This window comes from Otolemur garnettii, unplaced genomic scaffold (assembly GCF_000181295.1).
Source record: "Otolemur garnettii isolate 467f Iridium unplaced genomic scaffold, OtoGar3 scaffold00025, whole genome shotgun sequence".
Lineage (NCBI taxonomy): Eukaryota > Metazoa > Chordata > Mammalia > Primates > Galagidae > Otolemur > Otolemur garnettii.
The window spans coordinates 15,332,783-15,353,322 of NW_003852420.1; the positions used below are offsets into that span (position 1 = coordinate 15,332,783).

Here is a 20,540-nt window from a genome sequence, read left to right on the forward strand (position 1 = left end):
GGTTGCTGTGAGCTGTGATACCACATCACTCTCCCCAGGGGGATAGTTTGAGGCTTTGTCTCAAAAAAAAAAAAAATTCTAAATTTTGCACATGAAAATCATAGACTCAAAATTACTCTTGATAACCACCCAATGGTTATGATATTTGCCCAAGGGTACACATTATGCTAAATGACTCAAACTAGGTTATTCAGCAGCACTATTTATAAGGACATAAAATACAAAGCAGGGCTAAATGCTTATTAATAGGTACCTAGTAAAAGAAATGATACTTTATCTACACAATGGAATATTATGCAGCTGTTCAACGGAATGGTATCTACTGATAAGAATTATTCTCCAAAATATACTTCTGGCCAGGCACAGTGGCTCACACCTATAATCCTAGCACTGAAAGCTATAACTTGAATACGGGGAGCAGGGAGGGAGGGGGAAATGGGGAGGGGAGAATGGGTGGAGGGAGAGGGATTGGAGGGATCATTTCTGAGGTTTATCTTACAAGGTTACAAGTGAATCTTTCTAAGAGTAGAATGTGAACGTTTTAAAATAATAACGAAGAAAATGACATGAAGGCTATATTAACCAGTTTGATGGAAGTGTTTCAGATTGTGTGTGAAAACCCCACACTGTACCCCAGAAGTGCATTAATGTACATAGATACCATTCAATAAAAAAATAAAATCCTAGCACCCTGGAGGGCCAAGGCGGATGTATTGCTTGAGCTGGGGAGTTCAAGACCAGCCTAAGCAAGAGCAAGATCCCATCTCTACTAAAAATAGAAAAAAAATAGCCAGGTATTGTGGCAGGCCTATAGTCCCAGCTACTCTGAAGGCTGAGGTAAAAGGATCACTTGAGCCCAGGAGTTTCAGGTTGCTGTGAGCTATGAGGCCACAGCACTCTACATAGGACACAGAGTAAACTCTGTCTCAAAAAACAAAAAGAAAAGAAAAAAAAAGTTACAATGAGTATCACCTAACTGCAACAAGAATGGCTCATATTAAAAAGTCCCAAAACAGGCTCGGCACCTGTGGCTCAGGCAGCTAAGGCACCAGCCACATACACCTGAATTGGTGGGTTTGAATCCAGCCCAGCCCCACCAAACAACAATGACGGCTGCAACCAAAAAATAACCAGGCATGGTGGTGGGCACCTGTGGTCCCAGCTACTTGGGAGGTAGAGGCAGGAGAATCGCTTGAACCCAGGAGTTGGAGGTTGCTGTGAGCTGTCATGCTATAGCACTCACTCGGGGCGACAGCTTGAGGTTCTGTCTCAAAAAAAAAAAAAAGAAAGAAAAAAAGGGCAGCACCTGTGGCTCAAAAGGGTAGGGCACCAGTTCCATATGCCGGAGGTAGTGGGTTTAAACCTAGCCAGCCAAAACTGCAAAAAAATAAACAAAAATTGTAAAAAAAAAAAAAAAGTTCCAAAACAACAGATGCTGGCATCGATGCAGACAAAAAGGAACTTTTATACACTATTAGTGGGAATGCAAAGTAGAGCAACCTCTATGGAAAACTGTATAGAGATACCCCCAGGTAGACCTACCATCTGATCCAGCAATCCCACTGCAGGGTATATACCCAGAGAAAAAAGGTCATTTTACAAAAAGGACACCTGTTCTCAAATGCTTACAGCAGCACAACTCACAATCATAAAGACTTGGAAACAGTCCAAGTGCCCATCAATATATGAAGGGATTTTTAAAATGTGGTATATGCATACCATTAAAAAAATGGTGACCTAATATCTTTTTGGACAACCTGAAGAGAACTGGAAAACATTCTTCCAAGTGAAACATCACAAGAATGGAGAAACTGGCTCGGTGCCCATAGCTCAGTGGTTAGGGTGCCAGCCACATACACCAGGGCTGGCAGGTTCAAAACCAGCCTGGACCTGCTAAACAATGACAACAACAACGAAATAGCCAGGCATTGTGGCAGGTGCCTGTAGTCCAGCTACTTGGACTGAGTCAAGAGAATTGCTTAAGCCCAAGAATTTGAGGTTGCTGTGAGCTGTGACACCATAGCACTCTACTGAAGGCGACATAATGAGACTCTGGCTCAAAAAATAAATAAATAAAAAATAAAAATGAAGAAACAAACGCATGTATTCAATACCAAATTGGAATTAATCAACACTTAAGTGCACATATGGAAGTAAACCTTAATGAAAATCAAGCTGGGGGGACGGGGAGATGAGTAAATTCACCTGCTGGGTACAGTGCACACTATCTGGGTGAAGGGCACACTTACATGTATGACTTTGACTCAGTCTGTACAAAAACAAAGTATGTAAACATACGTGACCCCTAATATTCTGAAATTTAAAAAAAGAAATATTGACCCAGTAATCTTTTTTCCTCAAATTGCTGAATTGAGTTAAATAGTTTAGTTGATCAGAAAAACGAAAAAAATAAGTGAATAGTAGGTATCTGGGTTTCTCCAGGACTACCCTGCTATCACTCTCTTTTCTCTCCAGTTGTCTACATCTCAACCCCAATCTGGTCAAGAATTACATCAGTCCTTCCCCAGCCCAGGACCTACCTGTCTCATGCTGTAGGCAAAGAGGAAGCCCGTGTTGTACTGAACTTCTCGGAGCAAGGACACTGTCTGGAGGTGATCCTCCTCTGTCTCCCCACAAAAGCCAGCAATGAAGTCACTGCTGAGGCTCACACCTGCGACACCCAACAAAGGACACATGACAACAGGTTGCTGCTGCTTACAAGAGAAGCCTTTAGCATTTGTGGATTACGGAAAGAAGGATTACAATTTATAAGGCCTTCCCTATGGGACTCAAGATCCATTGAGCCCAGAAGTATGAAGTTGCAGTAAGCTATGACAACACCACCACACTCTAGCTTGGGCCAAAGAGTGAGACCTGGTCTCAGAAAATAAAATGTCCCATAGGACTATTCACCCATCTACAAGGAAAATAAAACAGCCATTATTAAGTAAGAGGGGATCAGCCTGTTCATCTATAATCTTGCATGCCAAAAGTTAGCTTCTCAGACTGCATTGCTCTTAGCATTAGAAAAGGTTATTTTCCCTTCAAATGCTGGATTTAGGAACATAACTAGTGAAAACCTTGCAGTGCCTCACCCTGAATTTAGGCTGACACAATGGCCACTTAAGACCATAGTAGCAATAACTACCAGTCACTAATATCACTTGCTAAATACTACGTTTTACTGCCTAATTATCCCAACACTCCAATGAGATGACTATTATTAGATCCATTTTATAGATAAGGAAACTGCAGCCCAAATAAATGAACATTCTTATCTGGTAACACACAACCCATGTAACAGTGGAGAGTGACCCAAAGCCAGTACCACTAGCTTGCACATTACGGTGCCTCAGAATAAAAGGACCAGTGCATAATACAAGTTACAATAATCAGAAATTAGATTCTGCAGATGTACAGAATAAACTAAAGTGCTCCCACAAAAACAAAATAAATAAATTAGAAATATGAGAAAACAAAAGACATTCTCAACCAAACTTAAATTAAAATACAACAAAGTAATTTTATTAGGAGGAAGAGGAAAGAGATGAGGGATAAAAGTTATAACAAAAAAGAAATTAGCTCTAAAATTTAGAGTATAGCACACTCTGCCTCTACAAAAAACAGAAACATTTGCCGGGCATGATGGTACACACCAGTAGACCCAGTTACTTAAGAGGCTAAGACAAAATGATACCTTGAGCCCAGGAGTGTGAGGTTGCAGGGAGCTATGATGACACTACCACACTCTAGCCTGGGCAAAAGAGACCTGGTCTCAAAAAATAAAATTAAATAAACAAAATTTTAAATAAAATAGGCTGGATAATCCTAGCACCCTGGAAGGCCAAGGCAGGTGGATGACCTGAGCTCAGGAGTTCTAGACCACCCTGAGCAAGAGTGAGACCTTGCCTTTACTAAAAATAGAAAGACTAACTGGGGGTTTAGCGCCTATAGCTCAAGCGGCTAAGGCGCCAGGCGTATACACCAGAGCTGGCAGGTTCAAATCCAGCCTGGGCCTGCCAAACAACAATGACAACTACAACCAAAAAAATAGCTGGGTGTTGTGGTGGGTACCTATAGTCCCAGCTACTTGGTAGGCTGAGGCAAAAGAATCGCTTAAGCCCAGGAGTTGGAGGTTGCTGTGAGCTGTGATGCAGGGCAACAGCTTGAGGGTCTGTCTCAAAAAAAAAAAAAAGAAAGAAAAAGAAAAACTAGCTGGGCATCATGGACAACACCTTTAATCCCAGCTACTGGGAAGGCTGAGAAAGGAGGACTGCTTGAACCCAAAAGTTTGAGTTTGCTGTGAACTAGGCTGATGCCATAGCACTCTAATCAGGGTAATGGGGAGGAGAAAAGAAAGGAGGGGAGGGGAGAGAGGGGAGATTGCAGTGAGCTGTGATGACACCACTACACTCTACTAGCCTGATTGACAAAGTAAGACCCTGTCTCAAAAAAAAAAAAAAGTTTGCAATAGCGTCACAAGGAAATACCAAAGCTGTTGGTTTATTGGTAGTTTGTTGGTTGCCCACATCTAACCAAGGAGACTGTGGTCACTGGTAAAATAATGTGCTTAGCAGAATACATTCTTTAAACATACTGGGAATAGACTCTCTGATATGATGAATTAACTCCACATAAGCTTCTCTTGAATATCTGTAATAAAGAACAAAAAGAAAAGGCCTACATGAACCAATCTTTTTTAAATAGATGCCATAAAAACATCACACAATGAGGCCAGGCACAGCAGCTTACGCCTATAATCCTAGCATTCTGGAAGGTCAAGGCAGGTGGATTGTTTAAGCTTAGGACTTGAGTCTAGATTAAGCAAGAGTAAGACCCCTTCTCTACTAAAAACAGAAAAATCAGCTGGGCATTGTGGCAGGTGCCGATAGTCCCAGCTATTTGGGAGGCTGAGGCAAGAGAATGGCTTGAGCCCAAAAGTTTGAGGTTGCTGTGAGATATGTCATGGCACTCTACCCAGGGTAACAAAGAGACTCTCTATCCAAAAAAAAAAAAAAAATACTATGAATTCCCACACATAATCGCTCTTATCCACATGGTACAGCACAATAGGTTAAATTAGGCGCAGTGACTCATGCCTGTAATCCCAGCACTTGGGAGGCCGAGGTGGGTAGATGGCCTGAGCTCACTGGTTCAAGACCACCCTAAGCCAGAACAAGACCCCATCTCTAAAAAAAAATAGCCAGGCATTGTGGCAGTCATCTGTAGTCCCAGCTACTTGGTTGTTTTTTGTTTTTTGTTTTTTTTTTGGCCGGGACTGGATTTGAACCCACCACCTCCGATATATGGGGCTGGAGCCCTACTCCTTTGAGCCACAGGTGCTACCCCAAGTCCCAGCTACTTGGGAGGCTGAGGAAAGAGGATCACATGAACCCAAGAGTTTGGAGTTGCTGTGAGCTAAGACAACACGGCACTCTACCGAGGGTGACAAAATGAGACTTTGTCTCAAAAAAAAGAAAAAAAAATAGAATCAGTTAAATTATCCAAAAGAGCCCTTTTGGCCAGGTGCAGTGGCTTATGCCTGTAATCCCAATACTTTGGGGGGCCAAGAGAGGAAGATTCTTTGAGGCTAGGAATTTGAAACCAGCCTCAGCAACAAAGGGAGATCCTGTCACTACAGAAATAAAAATGTAGTTGGGCGTGACGGTGTGCAATGGTAGTCCTGAGAGAGGGAACCAGCAGGCACTCCTCAGTAAGGAATCACTGAGACCCTAGCCAACTTCTCTGATAAAACAAGAAGCAGTGAAGAAACGATATAAAACCAGCTAGAACTGAGATGGTCAAAAAAAAAAATCACCTCAGGTTACCCTCAGTGTTCATTATACCCTGCTTATAATGTATAATCATACTAAAAGAAACTCCCACCAGCACCATGACAACTTGTAAATGCCATGATACTTCCAGGAAGTTTATCCTATATAGTTCAAAAGGGGGAGTAACCTCTGTTCTGGGAACTTCCCACCCCTTTCCAAAAATCCTATGAATAGGCTCAGCGCCTGTGGCTCAAATGGCTAAGGCGCCAGCCACATACACCTAAAGTGGTGGGTTTGAATCCAGCCCGGGTCCGCCAAAACAACAGTAACAGCTGCAACCAAAAAAAAAATAGCTGGGTGTTGTAGCGGGCGCCTGTGGTCCCAGCTACTTGGAAGGCTAAGGCAAGAGACTCACTTGAGCCCAGGAGTTGGAGGTTGCTGTGAGCTATAATGCCACAGCACTCTACCCAGGGGGATAGCTTGAGGATCTGTCTCAAAAAAAAAAAATCCTATGAATAATCCTCCTTCTGCTTAACATAAAATTAAACAGAAAGTATAAAAAAGACCCTAGGACCTCACAAACTGCTATTCTGTTACTCTTGAGAGAGAAAGCCACTGCTCTATCTATAGGGCAACCTATAGAAACAGCAGTGGCAACCCTTTTTCCCCTTTCTTACTTCAATAAACTTGCTTTTACCTTATTTTGTCAGCTCATTCTTGAATTCTTTCCTGCGTGAAGCCAAGAACCTACTTCCCAGAGTGTAAGATAGCAGCTGTGAGCCACCGCACCTAGCCGTAGAGCCTATGAATTTTTAGCTCTGGGACAGAAACACTTTTTTTAACTTTCAATTTTTTTTATTTTTTTATTTTTATTTATTTTTATTTTTTTAGAGATAGAGTCTCACTGTCACCCAGGCTAGGGTACAGTGGTCCAAACGTAGCTCGCTATAAGTTCAAATTCCTGGGAACAAGTGATCTTCCTGCCACAGCCTATACTTGGCTCATTTTGGGGGGGGGGGGGTTGTTGGTGTGGTATTTTGTAGTAAGGCAAGACATGGTAGCTCACACCTGTAATCCTAGCATTCTGAGAGACTGAGGCAGGTAAATTGCCTGAGCTCACAGGTTCAAGACCAGCCTGAGCCAGAGCAAGGCCTTATCTCTAAAAATAGGAAGAAAATTGCTTAGGCCCAAGAATTGGAGGTTGCTGTCAACTATAATGCAACAGCACTCTATCAACGGCGACAAAGTGAGACTTTGTCTCCAAAAAAAAAAAAAAAAAAAAAACGGTAGAGATGAAGTCTCCCTTTGTTGCCCAGGCTAGTCTTGAATTTCCGGTGTCAAGTGATCCTCCTGACTTAGACTTTAAAAGTGCTGGAATTGGCTCGGCGCCTGTGGCTCAAGCAGCTAAGGCTCCAGCCACATACACCTAAGGTGGCGGGTTTGAATCCAGCCCGGACCCGCCAAACAACAATAATGGCTGCAACCAAAAAATAGCCGGGCATCGTGGCAGGCACCTGTGGTCCCAGCTACCTGGGAGGCGGAGGCAGGAGACTCACTTGAGCCCAGGAGTTGGAGGTTGCTGTGAGCAGCAAAGCCACAGCACTCTACCCAGGGGAACAGCTTGAGGCTCTGTCTCAAACAAAAAAAAAAGGTGCTGGGATTACAGGCAAAAGCCAACATGACAGCACAAGCTACTTTTTTTTTTAAATAGTGTTTTTAACTTTAAATAGCCTCTTTTGTTTAACTAATAAATCAAGACAGATTAAACAGTAAAGAGGATCTCTAAAATGCTTTGCCACTGTGGAAAACAAGGCAAAGCGTTAGTTCCATACAGCCTGCCTTGGGATATATTCTGCCTTTACTCTAATCTGCAATATTTATTTGGCAGGCCCGAGCTGGATTTGAACCCACCAGCTCTAGTGTATGTGGCTGGCGCCCTAACTGCTGAGCTACAGGCGTAGAGCCTCTGCAATATTTATTAATCCTAAAGAAAGTAAGACATACAGCTACATTTAAATTCTAAGACCTTGGCTCGGCGCCTATGGCTCAAGTGGCTAAGGAGCCAGCCACATACACCTCAGGTGGCGGGTTCAAATCCAGCCCAGGCCCGCCAAAACAACAATGACGGCTGCAACCAAAAAATAACCAGGCATTGTGGTGGGTGCCTGTGGTCCCAGTTCCTTGGGAGGCTGAGGCAGGAGACTTGCTTGAGCCCAGGAGCTAGAGGTTGCTGTGAGCTGTGATGCCACAGCACTCTACCCAGGGGGATAGCTTGAGGCTCTGCCTCAAAAAAATAAATAAATAAATAAATAAATTCTAAGACCTTTCTAAACATTGAATTCAAAAAAATAAATTAATAAGTTAATTAATTAATAATAAAAATAATAAATTCTAAGACCTAACAAAACCTTAATGTTAAGAGTTAAAAGATTGGCTTGGTGCCTGTGCCTCTGAGGCACTGTCTCAAAAAAGTTAAAAGATCAACATCTCAAACAGAGTGTGCCACACCAAATAAGCTTAATAAAAAAACATGCTGCTCAGTGCCAGTAGCTCAAGCGGCAAAGGCGCCAGCCACATACAGCTGAGCTGACGGGTTCAAATCCAGCCCAAGCCTGCCTAACAAAAATGACAGCTGTAACCAAAAAATAGCCAGGTGTTTTAGCAACACAAATATTGTTTCGTCATCAAGGAAACATGAAAAGGTGTGGGATATCCTTTTCCCAAGAATGTCTGACCCTCTCCGCATGGCCTCCAATACACGACTGCTTCCACTCTGAGCTGGCAGATGGATCTGTTTACAGATGTTGTCTCTCTCATGAATCAGCTGCAGAACCTGATCAAATAGAACAAATTATGAGTCATCAAAGTCTCACCAAAGAATCTTTCAAAAAGGAATACCACTGTTTCTCCTCCGTTAATTTTCAAGTATTTAAGAGGCTGACTAAACCAAATGTTTTTTGGTCAAGCCACCTTCTATCAGTCCCACACATTTTACTTGCTGGCACCTCGGCTTTTAAAGAGTGGAGGGAAGAAAGCAAGCAGAAATTAGATTCAAGCAATGAGGCTATATAGAAGCAGTGCTGACAGAAGGGTCAACCAACAAAAAAGGAAAAAAATGGCATTTCTGTCATCTAGCTTACAAGCTAGTAACTTTAAAAGATACCACAAGGAATTGAAACTAGGAAAAAATATTTGAAAACATATTGACAAAAGATTTGTATCAAAAATACATGAAGATTGGCTCGGCGCCCGTGGCTCAAGCGGCTAAGGCGCCAGCCACATACACCTAAGGTGGCGGGTTCAAATCCCCAGCCCGGGCCCGCCAAACAACAATGATGGCTGCAACCAAAAAATGGCCAGGCGTTGTGGCGGGCGCCTGTAGTCCCAGCTACTTAGGAGGCGGAGGCAGGAGACTCGCTTGAGCCAAGGAGTTGGAGGTTGCTGTGAGCGTGATGTCATGGCACTCTACCCAGGGGGATAGCTTGAGGCTCTGTCTCAAAAAAAAAAAAAACAATTAAAAAAAAATACATGAAGAACTTTTACAACTCATAAGCAAATAATCCAAGGGGGAAAGGTGAGAATGGGGGTCAAGAGACAGACATTTTGCCAAAACAAAAAACCTTCAGAGAAGGTTTCATATGTGGGTAACTCCGTGCGAGGCACCGTGCTAAGTACCTTGGCCTGTTGCAGGCACACCTCAGAGATACTGTGGGTTTGGTTCCAGACCACCACAATAAAGGAATATTGCAATAAAACCAGTCACACAAAACGTTTGGTTTCCCAGTGCAAATAAAAGTTATGTTCACATTATACTTTATTAAGTGTGCAATAGCATTATGTCTAAAAATAACCAAGTATACACCTTAATTTAAAAATACTTTATTGCTAAAAAGTGCTAACAATCACCTGAGCCTTCATTTAGTAAGTCATAATTATTTTGCTGGAGGAAAGTCTGACCTTGATGTCGATGCTAATGACAGATCAAGGTGGTGGTTGCTAAAGATTGGGGTGGCTGTGACAGTTTCTTAGAATCAGACAACTATAAAGTTTGCCACATCAATTGACTCCTCTTTCACAAAAGATTTCACTATAGCATGCAATGCCATTTGACAGCATTTTACCCACAGTAGAACTTCTTTCAAATTGGAGTCAATCCATGGCTTGGTGCCTGTAGCTCAGTGGTTAGGATGCCAGCCACATACACTAGGGCTAGCAGATTCAAACCCACCCTGGGTCTGCTAAACAACAATGACAACTACAACAACAAAAAATAGCCAGGCATTGTGGCGACACCTGTAGTCCCAGCTACTTGGGAGACTAAGGCAAGAGAATGGCTTAAGGCTAAGAGTTTGAGTTTGCTGTGACCTGTGATGCCATAGCACTCTACTGAGGGCAACATAGTGAGACTCTGTCTCCAAAAAAAAAATTGGAGTCAATCCTTTCAAACTCTGCCACTGCATTATCAACTAAGTTTATGTAACATTCTAAATACCTTGTTGGCACTGCAACAATATGCATAGAATCTCCACATCTGGAGATTACATCTCCAGAAACTATTTTCCTTGATCATCCATAAAAAGCAGCTCCTCATCTGTTAAGTTTCATCATGAATTGCAACAATTCAGTCACATCTTCAGGCTCCATTTTTCATTCTACAAATAGTCTGCTATTTCCACCACAGCTGCAGTGACTTCCTCCACTAAAGTCTTGAACCTCTCAAAGTCATCATGAGGGTTGGAATCAACTTGTTCTAAACTCCTGTTAACGTTGATATTTTGATCTCCCACGAATCACAAATGTTCTTAATGGCACCTAGAATGGTGAGTCCTTTCCAGAAGGTTTCCAATTGACTTTGCCCAGACCCATCAAAGGAATGACTATCTAACAGCAGCTACAGCCTTACAAAACATATTTCTTTCTTTCTACAAAACATATTTCTTAAATAGTAAGACTTAAAAGTTGAAATGACTCCTTGATCCACGGGCTGCAAAAAATGATGTTGTATTAGCAGGCATAAAAAATAACATTAATCTCCTTGTACATCTCCATCAGAACTCTTGGGGCCTAGGCACATTGTCCATGAGCAATAATATTTTGTTTTTTTTTTTTTTTTGAGACGGAGCCTCAAGCTATCGCCCTGGGTAGAGTGCCATGGCATCACAGCTCACAGCAACCTCCAACTCCTGGGGCTCAAGCGAGTCTCCTGACTCAGCCTCCCAAGTAGCTGGGACCACAGGCGCCCGCCACAACGCCCGGCCATTTCTTAGCCACAGCCATCATTGTTGTTTGGCGGGCCCGGGCTGGGGATTCGAACCCGCCACCCTGGGTGTACGTGGCTGGCGCCTTAGCCGCTCGAGCCACAGGCGCCGAGCCAGCAATAATATTTTGAAAGGAATTTTTTTGTTCCAGGCAGTAGGCCTCCACTGAGGGTTTAAAATATCCGGTAAACCATACTATAAACAGATGTGCTATCATCCAGGCTTTCTTTTTTTGTTGTTGTTGCTGTTGTTACAGTTTGGCCAGAGCCAGGTTCAAACGCACCACCCTCAGTCTATGGGGCCGGCACCCTACTCACTGAGCCACAAGTGCCACCCATCCAGGCTTTCTTGTGCCATTTATAGAGCATAATTCTTAAGGGTTCTCAAAGGTAAATGAGCTTTGGCTTCAACTTAAAGTCACCAGCTGCATTAGCTGGAGAGTCAGCCTGCCCTTTGAAGCTTTGAAGCCAGGCATTGACTTTTCTCTAGCTATGAAAGTCCCACATGGCACCTTCTTCCAATATAAGGCTGTTTCATTGGCATCAAAAATCTACTGTTTAGTGTAACCAGCTTCATCAATTATTTTAGCTAGATCTTCTGGATAACTTGATGCAGCTTCTGCATCAGCACTTGCTACTTCACCTTCATGTCAGTGAGATGGCTTCTTTCCTTATATCTCACAAACCAAACTCTGCTAGTTTCAAACTTTTCTCCTGTAGTTTCCTCACTGCTCTAAGCCTTCAACTGAACTGAAAACAATTAAGGATTAGACCTTGGCTTAAGAGAATATTGTGGCTGGTTTGAGCTTCTATCCGTACCACTACAGCTTTCTCCATATCAGCAATAAGCCAACAACGCAGCTGTCCATCTTATAATAAAACCTCTCTCTGTACAGCCCTCTTAGTCCCACAGGTAGTTTTGACCTCCCATTCAACACATATCAGTCCTAGCTCCGTCCCTACCTCTTTATGGGCCAAGAGATCCAGAGAGTAACCCAGCAATACACCACAGGATCCCCCAGCAGAACTCAAGGTCTCTGCTGCACCCCTACTGGGTCCAGCCTTTGCATGCTTAAGGATACTGATACCATTTTATCACCACTAACTAGCTGTTGACACCTACCTCATCAGGAAAATCCTTGGGGTGGGGAGAAGTGAAACGAATCCTCATTTCAGGATCTATTCTGGAGACCTGATCCAGAAGGTGAGCAAAACGAAGCCCCCCTTTCTTGGTTTTATAGTTGGTGGTGAAGCCACGGCTGAGGTTGGAAGACACTGCATTATTGAATTGGACCTCCGAATTGTCTCGAAAACTATTAACATTTTGACCAAGAAGTGTCACTTCTTTCAGCCCCTAAAAAAGAGAAAATATATTAAAAGAGACTAGCTGGGTGTAGTGGCTCACACCTGTAATCCTAGCATTATGGAAGGCCAAGGAAGGTGGATTGCTAGTGCTCAGGAGTTCAAGAACAGCCTGAGCAAGACTGAGACCCCCATCTCCACTAAAAACAGAAAAACTAGTCAGATGTGGTGGCAGGTACCTATAGTCCCAGCTCCTTGGAAGGCTGAGGCAAGAAGAATGCTGAGCCTAAGAGTTTAAGGTTGCTGAGAATGAAACTATGTCTCAAAAAAAAAAAAAAAAAAATTATGGGCAGCAAACCAAAGGTACATCCAAGTATTTCTCTCTTGTCAGGTATAGTCCTAAACTTTTACAACTTAGAAAAAGCACAAGATGCAAAATTAGAAATGCTATTCTCATCTAAACTCTTTACCTGCTCTGAAAGCTTCCTCACTTCCTCTAGAATGGATGCAACAGGCCGACTCCTCTCCCGGCCACGTGTGAAAGGAACAATACAGTAGCTACACATGTTGTCACAGCCTCGCATGATTGACCTGGGGAAGAAAGTACCAGAACTTAGTGAGAGCAGCCAGGTATCCTGAATGCAATCCAAGGAGCAGGTCACAGCTCCCACGGCATTACTCTTTGGTTCTAAATCCTCTTGTCACTACAATCACATTAGACCAATTTGAGATCTCAGAAGCACCTAAAGCAAAGATTTCCTATCTCTAAATAAACACTGATATCTGGGCAGTGCTGGTGGCTCAAAGGAGTAGGGTGCCGGCCTCATATGCCAGAGGTAGCCGGTTCAAATCCAGCCCTGACCAGAAACTGCAAAAAAAAAAAAAAAAAAAGTGGTATCTAATCACAGAATATAAGCCAGACTGTAACTGGCAGATACAGCAGTTAGCCTGAGGAAGGAATAGAGTCCATCTGAACTTTTTTACTGGTTTTTTTTTTTCCTTTTGGAGACAAAGTCTCATTGTGTCACCCTGGGTGGAGGGCAGGGGCGTCCCAGCTCACAGCAACCTCAAATTTGGGGGCTTAAGCGATTCTCTTGCCTCAGCCTCCCAAGTAATTGGGACTACAGGCATCTGCCACAACACCTTGGTTGCAGTTGTCATTGTTGTTTAGCATGCCCAGGCCAGGTTCGAACCCACCAGCCTGGATATATGTGGCTGGCACCGTAACCACTGTGCTACGGATGCCAAGACAAGAGGCAGTTTTTATTTTATTTTATTTTATTTATTATTAAATCATAGCTGTGTGATTTAATAGCTGCAATCATGGGGGTACAATATGCTGGTTTTATATACAATTTGAAATATTTTCATCAAACTGGTTAACATAGCCTTCACTGCATTTTCTTAGTTATTGTGTTAAGACATTTATATTCTACATTTAGTGAGGAACCAGTTTTTATAAATAAACACACACTATCATAAAGGAAAAGGATAAAAATGATATACATCAACATAGTAGTTTTATCATTAAGTAGTGGAAGTACTATATAGGCAACTGTTACTTTTTTTCTTTTTTTTAGTTTCTTCTTTATGGTTTTCTATCTATTCTGCATATTTTTCAATAAATATGAATGATTGTATAACCAAATTTTTACTGTTTTTTTTTAAAGATCCAGAGAAGGCTTGGCACCTGTGGCTCAAGTGGCTAAGGCACCAGCCACGTACACCTAAGGTGGCGGGTTTGAATCCAGCCTGGGCCCGCCAAACAACAATGCCAGCTGCAACAACAGCAACAAAAAAAAGTCGGGCATTGTGGCAGGTGTCTGCGGTCCCAGCTACTTGGGAGGCTGAGGCCAGGAGTTGGAGGTTGCTATGAGCTGTGATGCCACAGCACTCTACCCAGGCAGACAGCTTGTGGCTCTGTCTCAAAATAAATAAATAAATAAATAAATAAAATAAAAATAGAAAAGTCCAGGCAGTGCCTTTGGCTCAGTGAGTAGGGCGCCAGCCCCCATATAGCAAGGGTGGTGGGTTCAAACCCAGCCCCAGCCAAACTACAACAAAAATAGCCGGGCATTGTGGCCAGTGCCTGTAGTCCCAGCTACTAGGGAGGCTGAGGCAAGAGAATCACCTAAGGCCAGGAGTTGGAGGTTGCTATGAGCTGTGACGCCATGGCACTCTATCAAAGGTGATAAAATGAGACTCTGTCTCTAAAAAAAGAAAAAAAGAAAGAAAGAAAGAAAGAAAAGTCCAAGACATTTTTAAAACAAAAAAATAGGGCTCAGCGCCTGTGGCTCAACTGGTTAAGGCACCAGACACATACACCTAAGGTGGCGGGTCCAAATCCAGCCCGGCCCACCAAAACAACAATGACGGTTGCAACCAAAAAATAGCCGGGCATTGTGGCGGGCACCTGTGGTCCCAATTACTTGGGAGGCTGAGGCAAGAGACTCGCTTGAGCCCAGGAGTTGGAGGTTGCTGTGAGTTGTGATGCCAAGACACTCTACCCAGGGGAACAGCTTGAGGCTCTGTCTCAGAAAAATAAAATAAAATAAAATAATAAAAAAAACCAAAAAAGTAAGAGTATACAATAGTAATAGTTTACTGTATTGTGGTAGGTGCCTGTAGTCCCAGCTACTTGGGAGGCTGAGGCAAGAAAATCACTTAAGCCCAAGAGTTGGAGGGGCTGGGAGCTTGAGACTCTGTCTCAAAAAAAAAAAGAATAGTTTATTATAACCTGAGTTTAAAAAAAAGAGAGCAAGAGGAGCCAGGCACAGTGGCTCACACCTGTAATCCTAGCACTCTGTGAGGCAGAGGCAGGTAGATTGCTTGAGCTCAGAGTTCGAGACCGCCTGAGCAGAAGCAAGACCCCCCCCATCTCTACTAAAAACAGAAAAATTAAAGCAAGAAGATCACTTAAGCCCAAGTTGGAGATCACTGTGAGCTATGACGCCACAGCACTCTATCCAGGGCAACAGCTTGAGACTCTATCTCAAAAAAAAAAGAAAGAGAAATGATATGAAAGACTCCTATCTTTGATGAATATTTATGAAAGGATTATATAAGAAACTACAAGCCAGGTGAGCTGGCTCACACCTGTAATCCTAGCACTCTAAGGAAGCCAAGGAAGATGGCTCACCTCAGCTTAGGAGCTCAAGACCAGCCTGAGCAAATAAAAAATAAAAATAAACTAGCAAAGCAGGTACCTGAAGTCCAGCTAATCAGGAGGCTGAAGAGGAGGATCACTTGGGCTCAAGAGTTTGAGGTTGCTGTGAGCTATGGTAACTCCATGGCATTCTATCCAGTGAGATTCTGTCTCAATAAAAAAAAGAATAATCTACACCATAGCTGCTTTTGAGAAGCGGCTTAATACAGGGGAAGATAGATGTGAGAGTCTCAACATATCATTTTTTATTTTATTTTGTATTTTGTACCATGTGCATAGATTACTTTTTTTTTTTTGAAGCAGAGCCTCAAGCCCTGGGTAGAGTGTCATGGCATCACAGCTCACAGCAACCTCCAACTCCTGGGCTCAAGCAGTTCTCCTGCCTCTGCCTCCCAAGTAGCTGGGACTACAGACGCCTGCCACAATGCCCGGCTATTTTTTAGTTGTAGCCATCCTTGTTATTTGGCAGGCCTGGGCTGGATTTGAACCCGCCAACTCTGGTGTATGTGGCTGGCGCCTTAGCCACTTGAGCCACAGGTGCCAAGCCGAGCCTACTTTTTAATGTAATAAAATTAACATGCTATTTCTCTAAGTGAGAAAGAAAGGAAAGGCTCACTACCCATCTCTTACATAGTGACTCACACGAAGGCAGAAGTGACACTGGGACTTGTCTGGACTGGCATGACATCGGCATAGGTCTCATCCAGAGAGAGCAGCACATTGGCAGCTTGCTGGCCTGACTCAGCAACAGCCAGCAGCCGAGGAAGGTCCCTATAAGCATCTGGACCAGCCAAAAGATCCACCATTTTCTCCCTGTTGAGGATCTCCTCCTTCAACCTCTCGGCCATACAGCCTGCAGGGGGAAAGAGACAAGTTCCCAAATTCATCTGGTTTCATGCCTTCTTCTCATTACAAATTATGTCTGGCTTGAATGAGAAACCAGCGCACAGAAAACTTCTCTCAGAGTTTAGTATCATCACAGCTGGGCACTATGGTGTTAGGGACCAAAACACTCATAGGACTGGAACTTGCATCTTTCTATACAAGAAAACCATAGGGGCTCGGTGCCTGTGGCTCAAGTGGCTAAGGTGCCATGGCGGGTTCAAATCCAGCCTGGGCCCAACAAAAAACAATTACAGCTGTAACCAAAAAATAGCTGGGCGTTGTGGCAGGTGCCTGTAGTCCCTGCTACTTGGGAGGCAGAGGTAGAAGAATCACTTGAGCCCAGGAGTTGGAGGTTGCTGTGAGCTGTAATGCCACAGGACTGTACCCAGGCAACAGCTTGAGGCTCTGTCTCAAAAAAAGAAAAGAAAAGAAAACCATTGGAAAAGGGTTCTAGAACATTTCAATTAAATGCCCTGAAAAAAATTAAACAACCATCCAAAAAGCTTTTAAGACATGCACCACCTCTTCTTTCAAATGAAAATTACTTAGCAATGAGATAGAAAAGTATTTTGTGTCAGGCACTTACTTATATACAACTCTATTTACTATCTTTCTCCCTCTCTTCTTCCCTATACTACTTGTTAAAATCTATAAGAAATGCTAGGGTGCAGTGGCTCACGCCTGCAATCCTAGCACTTGGGAGGCCAAGGTGGGCGGATTGCCTGAACTTACAGGGTGGAGACCAGCCTGAGCCAGAGCGAGACCCCGACTCTAAAAAACAGCTGGGCACTATGGCAAGCACATGTACTCCCAGCTGCTTGGGAGGCTGAGGCAAGAGGATCACTTGAACCCAAGAGTTTGAAGTTCCTGTAAGCTAAGACGCCATGGCACTCTACTGAGGGCAACAAAATAAGACTGTCTCAAAAACAAAAAAATCTGTAAGAAATGAGTTAAAAGGACCAAGCATGGTGGCTAATGCCTATGATCCTAGCACTTAGGGAGGACGAGGTAGAAGGATCACTTGAAGCCAAGAGTTAGAGATCAGCCTGTACAAAAGCGAGACCCCATCTCTACAAAAAATAGAAAAAATTAGCCTGGCATGATGGTGCATACCTATACTCCAAGATACTCAAGAGGGTGAGGCAAAATTGTTTAAGCCAAGGAATTTGAGGTGGCAGTGAGCTATGATAATGCCACTGTATGCAAACCTAAGTTAACGACTTATATTGGTACCTTCCATATCAAAAAAAAAAAAAAAAACCAGTGTATTTTAAAAAAGTGTATTATTAAGGCCATAAATTTTTATTATGAATTCTTTTTTTATTAAATCATAACTATGAATACTAACGCATTTATGAGGTACAACGTGCTGATTTTATATACAATTTGGAATGTTTAAACTGGTTAACATAGCCTTCACCTCACTTAATTGTTGTGTTAAGACATTTATACTCGGGCGGCACCTGTGGCTCAGTGGGTACGGTGCCGGCTCCATATACCGAGGGTGACGGGTTCAAACCTAGCCCCGGCCAAACTGCAACCAAAAAAAAATAAAACAGCTGGGCGTTGTGGCGGGCGCCTGTAGTCCCAGCTACTTGGGAGGCTGAGGCAACAGAATCACCTAAGCCCAGGAGTTGGGGGTTGCTGTGAGCTGTGTGATGCCATGGCACTCTACTGAGGGCCCTGAAGTGAGACTCTGTCTCTAAAAAAAAAGAAAAAAAAGACATTTATACTCTACTCTTAATAGATGTGACATGTACCCTTGCAATATGCACTATAGGTGAGGTCCCACCGTCTACTCTCTCTCCACCTGGCCTCCCCCCAATTTTTTTTTTTTTTTTTTTGGTAGAGACAGAGTTTCACTTTATCACCCTCGGTAGAGTGCCATGGTACCACACAGCTCGCAGCAACCTCCAACTCCTGGGCTTAGGCGATTCTCTTACCTCAGCCTCCAGAGTAGCTGGGACCATAGGCGACCACCACAACGCCCAGCTATTTATTTGTGGCAGGTAGGCCGGGGCCAGGTTTGAACCTGCCATCCTTGTTTTGTGGGGCCAGCGCCCTACCCACTGAGCCACAGGTGCCATCCCAATTTTCTTTTTCAATAAAGTATCTCACTCGGTTGCTAATTTTAGAGTAGCATGGCGTCATCATACCTCACAGCAACCTCAAACTCTCCCCGACTAATGCAATCCTCCTGCCCTAGCCTCTCCAGGAGCTGGGACTGTAGGCTCATGCCATGACACCCAGATAATTTTTCTATTTTTAGTAGAGACAGGGTCTTACTTGTGCTAAGGAGTTCAAGATCAGCCTAAGCAAAATAAGACCCCATCTCTACTAAAAATAAAAAAATTAGCTGGGCATGGTAGTGAGACTTTGTCTTAAAAAGACAAAAATATTGGGTGGCACCTGTGGCTCAAAGGAGTAGGGTGCCAGTCCCATATGCCAGAATGGTAGGTTCAAACCCAGCCCCAGCCAAAAAAAAAGACAAAAATATTTTTAAAAATGAGTGTGTGTTGTGGCACACACCAGTAGTCCCAGCTACTTGAGAGGCTTAAGCAGGAAGATGCCTTAAGCCCCAGGAGTTCTAGGCTTCAGTGAGCTATGATTGTACCAATATACCCCAGCCTAGGTGACCCTGCCTCAAAAAAAACAAACAAAAAATAGACATATGGAATCCAAGTCTCAAAATTTAACAAAACTGTTGGGCATGGCTCGGCACCTATAGCTCAAGCGGCTAAGGCACCAGCCACATACACCTGAGCTGGCGGGTTTGAATCCAGCCCAGGTCCACCAAACAACAATGATGGCTGCAACCAAAAATAGCTGGGCATTGTGTCGGGGACCTGTAGTCCCAGCTACATAGGAGATGGAGGCAGGAAACTCACTTGAGCCCAAGAGTTGGAGGTTGCTGTGGGCTGTGATACCATAGCACTCTACCCAGGGCGACAGCTGAGGTTCTGTCTCCAAAAAAAAAACTGCCAGGCGCAGTGGTTCATGCCTGTAATCCTAGCACTCTGGGAGGCTGAGGCAGGTAGATTGCTTGAACTCAGGAGTTTGAGAACAGCCTGAGCAAAAGCAAGACCCCGTCTCTACTAAAAATGGAAAAACTGAGGCAAGAGGATAGCTTGAGCCCAAGAATTGGAGGTTGCTGTGAGCTATGATGCCAGAGCACTCTACCCAGGGCAACAGCTTAAGACTCTGTCAAAACAAACAAAAAAAACGTAACAAAACCCCCAACTACCAGATACCTAGAATCCCAATCTTCAGAGGCACCCGAGAGCGCAGCCGCCTTGTCTTCAAGGCTTTAAGCTGAAGTAAACGGTTCCAGATGGTCTGCTCAGCCTTCTCCCTACACAGATCAAAACAGGCAAAATTCAACCAAAACTGAACTGCAGAGCAATCTAAGAGAGTAGGAGAATGGGAAGAAAATGAACCACCTTCAGCCCTTTAAATGAACATCTACCCTGCAGGCTTATGAATGGGAGGTGGAAGGCCCATGAAAGAAGCACCTTTCTATAATGTAATTCAGCTTTCCTAGAATGACACCCTTCCTGCACACCTCCAAACCCTGACAAGCCTTTAAGCCAAACTCAGAAATAACCTACTTCACAAAGCCTCCCCACGAACTCTGTCAGTGAGTTTGTCCTCCCTTTAACTGTTCTCCCCCTTTAACTATACTTAGCAATTTCTCCTTTTTTATTGTTTGATTTTTTCACTAGCATTTTCTGCCAGATGTTAGAGCTAACTGTACATCTATCTTAGTCCTCATATCAAACTAAGCTCCTTAGAGCCAGGCTCTGTGGAAGAAGGGTTCATTCTGAATCCCTCAAAATATCTAGTTCAGTGTCATACAGCAAAGGTTCTCAGAACAAAAATGTCAAATTAATTAATTAATGGTATAGCCAGGAGGGATTGATTTAACTATTTCACAATGGAGACAATATGTTTTATATAAAGTTAAAGATATTGACTATATTTGGGGACAGAATGCGTGCAGAATATTTACTTTGAATGAACATTTGTGGAACCATTGATGCTAGCATACCTTGTACACAGAAACAATGTAAGAAAGGGGGGGCTCGGCGCCTATAGCTCAACCGGCTAAGGCGCCAGCCACGTACACCTAAGGTGGCGGGTTCGAATCCCCAGCCCG

At 43.5% G+C, this 20,540-nt stretch overlaps 1 protein-coding gene across 1 annotated transcript in view; it reads right to left on the minus strand.

Moving 5' to 3' along the window:
- Positions 1-20,540, minus strand: part of CDK5RAP1 (CDK5 regulatory subunit associated protein 1) — a 40,450-nt gene that overhangs the window by 4,999 nt on the left and 14,911 nt on the right. Inside the window, exons 4-10 of the mRNA XM_003788238.3 lie at positions 19,636-19,771; positions 16,142-16,352; positions 12,804-12,924; positions 12,155-12,385; positions 8,510-8,607; positions 4,598-4,653; positions 2,541-2,671 (exon numbers count right to left, since the gene is read on the minus strand). Of these exons, the coding sequence (XP_003788286.1) occupies positions 2,541-2,671; positions 4,598-4,653; positions 8,510-8,607; positions 12,155-12,385; positions 12,804-12,924; positions 16,142-16,352; positions 19,636-19,771 (984 nt within the window). The remainder of the gene's footprint in view (positions 1-2,540; positions 2,672-4,597; positions 4,654-8,509; positions 8,608-12,154; positions 12,386-12,803; positions 12,925-16,141; positions 16,353-19,635; positions 19,772-20,540) is intronic.